This window comes from Salvelinus sp. IW2-2015, linkage group LG28 (assembly GCF_002910315.2).
Source record: "Salvelinus sp. IW2-2015 linkage group LG28, ASM291031v2, whole genome shotgun sequence".
Lineage (NCBI taxonomy): Eukaryota > Metazoa > Chordata > Actinopteri > Salmoniformes > Salmonidae > Salvelinus > Salvelinus sp. IW2-2015.
Genome location: NC_036868.1, coordinates 2,195,220 through 2,203,316, shown reverse-complemented (window position 1 = coordinate 2,203,316; position 8,097 = coordinate 2,195,220). Strand labels below are relative to the sequence as shown.

The 8,097-nt window shown below is 45.1% G+C and overlaps 2 protein-coding genes across 2 annotated transcripts in view; both read right to left on the bottom strand.

Moving 5' to 3' along the window:
* The window catches only part of efhc1 (EF-hand domain (C-terminal) containing 1), a 15,855-nt gene extending 12,919 nt beyond the window's left edge, over positions 1–2,936 (bottom strand). Inside the window, exons 1-3 of the mRNA XM_023973698.2 lie at positions 2,719–2,936; positions 1,641–1,862; positions 1,272–1,421 (exon numbers count right to left, since the gene is read on the bottom strand). Coding sequence (XP_023829466.1) covers positions 1,272–1,421; positions 1,641–1,862; positions 2,719–2,781 — 435 coding nt within the window. The 5' untranslated portion in view covers positions 2,782–2,936. The remainder of the gene's footprint in view (positions 1–1,271; positions 1,422–1,640; positions 1,863–2,718) is intronic.
* A 2,235-nt stretch (positions 2,937–5,171) lies between these two features.
* LOC111954499 (protein eva-1 homolog A) overlaps positions 5,172–8,097 on the bottom strand; it is a 4,403-nt gene continuing 1,477 nt past the window's right edge. Inside the window, exon 2 of the mRNA XM_023974278.3 lies at positions 5,172–5,947. Within this exon, the coding sequence (XP_023830046.1) occupies positions 5,568–5,947 (380 nt within the window). The 3' untranslated portion in view covers positions 5,172–5,567. The remainder of the gene's footprint in view (positions 5,948–8,097) is intronic.

Genomic DNA, 8,097 nt, shown 5'->3' with positions numbered 1-8,097 from the left:
CTGCATCTAGAAAAGTAAAAGTGGCCTTTATACACAAGCCATTTGCACACAGGCCTGCCATCATTCACTTTGTACTGGACTGTGTGTTACAGGCAGATGGGCCTGCCATCATTCACTTTGTATTGGACTTGTGTTTACAGGCAGATGGGTCTGCCATCATTCACTTTGTATTGGACTTGTGTTTACAGCAGATGGGTCTGCCATCATTCACTTTGTATTGACTGTGTGTTTACAGGCAGATGGTCTGCCATCAATCACTTTGTATTGACTGCTGTGTTTACAGGCAGATGGGCTCGCATCATTCACTTTGAACTGGACTTGTGTTACGGCAATGGGCTGCCATCATTCACTTTGAACTGGACTGTGTGTTTACAGGCAGATGGGTCTGCCATCATTCACTTTGTATTGGACGTGTGTGTTTACAGGCAGATGGGCCTTCCATCATTCATTTTGAACTGGACTGTGTGTTTACAGGCAGATGGGCCTGCCATCATTCACTTTGAACTGGACCTGTGTTTACAGGCAGTTGGTCCTGCCATCATTCACTTGACTTGGACTGTGTGTTTACAGGCAGATGGCCTGCCATCATTCACTTTGTATTGGACTGTGTGTTTACAGGCAGATGGCCTGCCATCATTCACTTTGAACTGGACTGTGTGTTTACAGGCAGATGGGCCTGCCATCATTCACTTTGTATGAATTGAGAGCATCCTGTCGGGCTTTATCACTGCCTGGTATGGCAACTGCACTGCCCACAACCGCAGGGTGGTGCGGTCTGCACAGCGCATCACCGGGGGCAAACTACCTGCCATCCAGGACATCTACACCACCCGATGTCACAGGAAGGCCAAAAAGATAATCAAGGACAACAACCACCCGAGCCACTGCCTGTTCACCCCGCTATCATCCAGAAGGCGAGGTCAGTACAGGTGCATCAAAACTGGGACCGAGAGACTGAAAAACAGCTTCTGTCTCATCCTGGACAATGTTTTTATTCGGTTGTATTTACTGCAGTGTCTATTAATTAGTATAAAAGATATGGCTGCTGTTCCCACTCAATATTGCTATGGAATTTTCACAAATGTCTTAGTATACGTAATTCCMCAAAATTCTAAGAATTGATCAAAAGTTGAAAATTACCATATCTAAGTGCTCGCYTSTCAGAATCATTTTTTTAGGTGTCATATTCTTTCTGGGGGTRTATATGAACAGATTTTAATAACTTTAAGTGGAAGCTAAGAGTCTTATCTCCTCTGATCTTCTTTGCCTACCTGTGGTATCCCAGAGTTCTCCACCACCGGTTCCATGATACACATGCTGTCGTCCTCCAGGTAGTAGTAAAGGACCACAGGGCGCACGCGGTAACCCTCCAGGGGCGAGTGCAGCACCTCCTGCTGGAAGTAGCCATAGAAGCGCAGCACCTGGAAGAGAGGAAATGGGAGTGGGTGAGGGGAGAGGGGAGGAGAGAGTGAAAAGGAGGAGAGGCGATGGAGGAGAGAGGGGAGAAGAGGGGTGAGAGGGAGAAAGCAAGGGGAGAGGACAGATCAGTGTATTCCTCTGCCTGGATACTGTTCTGTAAAAACTTCAGAAAATAATTATAGAATTTCATAGTTCCCCAGCCTGAGGCTATTGTAGCCTACCTTCTTGTCATAAGCGACATGAGCAGGGATGAAGTCCAGTGCCGGGCTGTAGTGGGTGGTGCCATAGGTGAGAGCAGACGTCTGATTGGAAAACTGGTTGATCTCACTCTGGGTCAGCTCACTGGACAGGAGAGGGGCTTGTCCGATGCCAACCTTGGGCCGGTGCGGCAGGGCATAGCCATTCTTATAGGACAGGGTTTGAGGACGATGGTGAGCTGACTTCTAGACAGAAATATATATATTTTTTAAGTGTTAAGGGAGGTATCAAGGATGTGGTCAGTACAGCATAGATAATCAGGAAAATATACATTTTGGCTAGGTCAGATTAATAGGTCTGTTCATTGGCATAATGCACTACTCCTCCACTACTAAGGTAAGAATATAGTTGAAGAATCCACCATATGCCCTCGACCAGAACTAGTCCGTTTCTATGAATTGAGGATAAGCAGGAATTCACAGGTAAATCATCAGAAAAGCAGGGAAATCAAATCCCTTTATAAAAATGTAGTTTTGGGCTTTTACTTTGACCGTAATGGAATAGCTCGTCAAATGGAGGAGTCAAATAATATACTTGGTAYGTTGACCTTAGCAGCAGAGGTAGACAGCTGAAATTGTTAGTTAGCTACATATGATTGAAGTTTTTTTTTATTAGCCTCACTGTTTAACTGAGTTACATTAGGCTACTTAACTGCAACGTGATACAAATTGCAGTGTAAAACCTGGGCAGTTTATTTCTGCAGTAGCTCGTTTCAAGTGTATCACGTTGCAGTTAAGTAGCCTAATGTAACTCAGTCAAACAGTGGGGCTAATTTAAAAAAACTTCAATTATATGTAGATAGCTAACAATTCGATTAACTAATTGACAAATTGCACTTTTATGCTAGCCATTTGTCATTTCACACTGCCTGAGCCACATTCCAAARCATGAGCTTGATGGATAATTGTTGCAATCGAACACCGACGGAAACTTTTGTAGCAAACTACTCAAGTGTAGCCCTTCAGCGTGATACATTTAAAAGTGAGATACATTGTTGCAGGTTTWTTTGACCTGGCTCAAAAAGAAACAAAATGACCTTACCGTAACATCCCGAAAGGTGTTTCCTGGCAAAAATGGCAAGCCATGTCCCGTGTTGATCGACATTGCTTGTAATACTCAAACGTTCAAATATGTATTTTGAACATAGAAATAATGGACAAATACTGAACAGAAACTATTAAGGTTTAGCTATCAGGCAATTAACATTATTTATAGTGTAACTGTGGTTTAAATTAGGCCGAGGTGACCAAGGAAACAGAGGATAGTATCAGTTGCCATGGGGAAATATAAACAAAACGTCACCCAAAGAAAATACGCGAAATTCGCATGTCTCGCCGACAGATGGCAGGCAATCTTCATGATACACCACAGCAATAATGTGAGTCAAATATTTGTGGTAGATTCACATAGGTACAAAATAAAACAACCAATGAGTCAAGATCTTATTTTCAACACAGTTTATTCCAAGCAAAGGAGTCATATTTTGGTCTCACCAGCTATTGCCATATTGTTTTGTCCCATTGAAACACAAAAGCTTTTTCAATATAAAACCATTTAAATGATTGCAGTAGAAGTTAAGATTATTCACTGCATTCTCAACTCCCCTCTCAGTCAAGAAAATCCCAAACTTCTTATGATAAACCATCATACCTATGGTTCAACCCAGTGCAACAGAACTGGATGAATATAACTTATTATTATATTAACAACATGGTCATTACAATAAACCTGACAGGTAGCCCTATGGTGTCCCATGAGGGACAACACTAGTCTTGCTGCCCACAGTAATAATTTGGAAGCTATTTCACTGGTAGACAATTGAAGAGATTGTATTCTGTACTGTACATACATTCCTACATGATAACAAGTGCAATGTATTTGAAAAAAATGTACATAGATTTTAGCCATTTCCTAGCTGATCCTAGATCTGTTTTACTGTCTTATCAAGTCTTATGGCCATTGGCATGACACAGCACAACATTATCTGGGACCTGCCTCACCATTTAAATGTGGACAACACACACACAAGCCAGTTTGACAAAGTGAGAAACATAACATGAGAAACATGGAAATAAACATGATTGGAATTGATTGTTTCATAAATTCATAATGATTGGTTGACTCAGGTGACTGGGGTTTTCTTTTCCACCAATATACATCCTTGTTGCCAGGTAAGGCACTGCACTGTGCATATTATAACATATAAAAAACAAGCTTATTAAATCACTTGACCTCTGAGTTTACATTGTATTTTTTTMTATATATATTTTTATGCTGACACATCTAGAGCATTGTACTGGGCCTGAATTCATAAAGTCTCAGAGTAAGAGTCCTGGTCTAGGATCAGTTTAGCCTTTTAGATCRTAATGAACAAGATTACATGGACAGGGGGAGGGGTAACCTGATCCTAGATCAGCACTCATACTCTAACACTTGTTAAATACAGGCCCKGATCCCCTTCTTAGGAAGCAAATAGAAACGACCATACACAGAAACACTAGGGCCTCTGTGCAAAATGGCACCATATTCCCTATGTAGTGCACTACCTTTGACCAGAGCTCTAGCCAGACGTAGTGCACTATAAAACAAATAGGGTGCCATTTTGGACATACACCTAGGATTGCATCCCTGAGGTGCCAGACAAGCTTCAATCGCCACAGTATAAAAATATTTCATAATAATAACTGTAAAAAAAAAAATACACAATAACAAAAAAGACTTTTTTAAATATTATATAAAATACATTTCATAAAGGGTTTGAGATGAATTCCAAAAAAACACATTTTGGGTTCAAAGTTTAAAAGGCAGCGTCGGTTGAACGTGGTCATTTCCCTCTTAAGTGTTACGCTGTACATTTCACTGTAAGTGCTATGCCTCTCCGAAAACCATTCACCCATTTAAATACTGGAGGGTGAGTGAGCATGAAGCAAGCTGCCCAATTCTCAATATCCACTAGGCAACAGTGGAGTAACATTAGCAACTGTCCTTAAATCACCTTTCAGGCTTTACAGCCTAAGTATCCCAAGATCCTCCACTTCAGAAGGGTGTGAGGAGGTGAAATGCGAGGCTGTGCAGCTACACCTTACACCTTCAGCCTCCACCAATGACAGGCAGGCTCCGGTCGAGCTTACCATGCTGAGAAGGAGGAGCTTATTCTCACTGCAAAAACAGAGGTCTTTACTCTATACCAGGGCTGACCAACCCTCTTCCTGGAGATCTAGCGTGCCTTGTTGGGGATTTTGCAGTCGCGAGACCCTCATCTGGTGATCTACTGTCCTGTTGGGTTTTTCAGTCCAACCTCTTCCTGGAGATCTACTGTCGTGCCTCGTGGGTTTTCAGTCCAATCCTTCTTCCTGGAGATCTACCGTCCTGTTGGTTTTGTCAAGTCCAACGCTCTTTCACTGGAGTCTACTGTCCTGCTATAGGTTTTGCAGTCGGAACCGCTAATTTACAAACCTTGATTCCTAGCTAATTAAGCTTGGCTCAATAAAAGACCATTACGTAGCTGAATCAGATACGCTAAATTAAGGTTGGACTGAAAACCAACAGGACAATAGATCTCCAGGAAGAGGATTGGACTGAAAACCAACAGGACAGTAGATCTCCAGGAAGAGGATTGGACTGAAAACCAACAGGACAGTAGATCTCCAGGATGAGGGTTGGGCAGCCCTGGTCTAGAGTACCCACATGGACACAGACAGACTGACAGAGGGAGATACCCAGACAGAGGGTTCCAAACCTTCGCAGGTCCCCGTCAGGTCATGGGGCCCCATTCCCAAACCCCAGAGGTCCATTTGTGGTCCTACACATCCCATCTCAAGTACTGCGCTCCAACCTTCACAGCCCCCCCCCCTTTCTAGATCTAGTAGAGGTTCCTTTACGGTCCTGCCTCAGTAGTAGCGGTTGAGGCTGCGTGTCCCGGGTATATCTGGCTGACCGTTCATCCAGATCTCTCGTATGATCCTCTCCCTCTCCTCCAGCCGCTGTGCACGCTCCAGCTCCTCCGCTGATGTGAACACATTCATGTTGAGAGTGCGCTCGAAGCGGCGGTGGCGGCGGGCCGACAGGTCTGACSTGGTGTCCGAGTCAGAGTCTCTGGAGTCGGACGAGGAGTCGGAGGGCCGCGGACGCTTCCTGGTGATGGTGCCGGGGCGACGGCGGGGTTGGCAGTCGGTGCGGCATGAGATCTGGACGACCAGAGCAAAGAGGGTAAAGAAGAGGCCCAGGCACACGCCACACAGGAAGTAGAGAGCTGCACGCTCTGGGTGGTCTGCAGACGGAGGAAGGGAGGGAGAGTGAGAGTGAGAGAGAGAGAGATTGAGAGAGAGTGAGAGAACGTGAGAGAGCGAGAGAGTGAGAGAGAAAGGGAGAGCGAGAGAGAGAGAGAGTCAAATGGCTCATAGTTCATAAGTAGTTCATTCATTTCAAGTACAGGTGTTGCCTTTGAAAGCAAAAACTAATTGAACTCTGACTTGCTTAGCCTGTTTTGCTGGCCTCACACATGCTGCCTTACACAACTGCTCAGTGAAACATTTTAGAAAACAGAGGGATTGGCTTGAAATGAAAGCATCTTCACTTCTGCTCCCATGACCACAGAGAATGTGACAGACAATAGTGGTTAAATCACCGGAGAAGATCACAAAGGCTGATGGAGAGAGAGGGAGGGAGGGCAGTACCTAGCCCTCAGGCCTATGTACAGTACAGTGTGTGTTGTGTGTCCTGTATGGTAATCTGACTGTGTGTCCTGTATGGTAATCTGACTGTGTGTCCTGTATGGTAATCTGACTGTGTGTCCTGTATGGTAATATGACTGTGTGTCCTGTATGGTAATCTGACTGTGTGTCCTGTATGGTAATCTGACTGTGTGTCCTGCATGGTAATATGACTGTGTGTCCTGTATGGTAATCTGACTGTGTGTCCTGTATGGTAATCTGACTGTGTGTCCTGCATGGTAATCTGACTATGTGTCCTGTATTGGAAAGGGGGATACCTAGTCAGTTGTCCAACTGAATCTATTCAACTGAAATGCATCTTCCACATTTAACTTCTCCTCTGAATCAGGGAGGTGTGGGGGGCTGCCATAATCCACATCCCTGTTTTAGACGCCCGGGGAACAGTGGGTTAACTGCCTTCCTCAGTGGCAGAACAACAGATTTTTACCTTGTCAGCTCAGGGATTCCATCCAGGAACCTTTCAGTTACTGGCCCAACGCTCTAACCACTAGGCTACCTGCCGCCCCTGCTGTATCATCAAATATGACTGTGTCCCCTGTATGGTTATCTGACTGTGTCCCCTGTATGGTTAGCTGACTGTGTCCCCTGTATGGTTATCCACATCAACGTTACAGCAACCATAGCAAGTACAGCAACGTTCACACAACGTTACAGCAACACATACAGCAAGCAAAGTACAGCAACGTTCACCATGTCGCAGCAAACATAGCAGGTCAGCAACGTTCACACAACGTCACAGCAACTTTGCATGTACAGCAATATTACCACAATCTGTGCTGACCCTGAAGTAGAGAAGAGGTTCATGTTGGGCTCTGAGGGGTTCATCTCCACTGAGGTTCATCTCCACTGTGACGATGTAAATACTGACTGGAGGAATGGAGATCTAGAGCAGAGCAGAGATGGGTCCCCCTGTAACTTCCCCCTCACACACACCACACACACACACACACACACACACACCACACACACACACACACACACACACACACACACACTGTGTTATACCAACATTGGAACACCTTCCTAATATTGAGTTGACCCCCCCCCCCCCCCCACTCTACAAGGTGTCAAGTGTTCCACAGGAATGCTGGCACATGTTGACTCCAATGCTTCCCACAGTTGTGTCAAGTTGGCCCGGATGTCCTTTGGGTGGTGGACCATTCTGGATACACATGGGAAACTCAGCAGCATTGCAGTTCTTGACACACTCAAACCGGTGCGCCTGGCACCTACTACCATACCCCGTTCAGAGGCCACTTACATGTTTTTCTTTGCCCATTCACTCTCTGCATGACACACACAGACAACTCATGTCTCAAGGCTTAAAAATCCTTCTTTAACCTGTCTCCTCCCCTGATTGAAGTGGATTTAACAGGTGACATCAATAGGGATCATAGCTTTCATTGAATTCACCTGGTCAGTCTGTCATGGAAAGAACAGGTGTTCTTAATGTTTTGTATACTCAGTGTATTACCACACAGGCATGCATACACACACACACCACACCACCACACACACACACACAGTACAACCGTCCTCGTCTGTCATCCAGCTGCTAAAACACACAGAGGAGAGGGAGAGGAGGAGGGAGAGGAGAAAGAGGGAGAGGAGAGAGGAGCGAGAGGAGAAGGAGCGAGGGAGAGGAGCGAGAGGAAGAGGAGCGAGAGGAGAAGGAGCGAGAGGACGA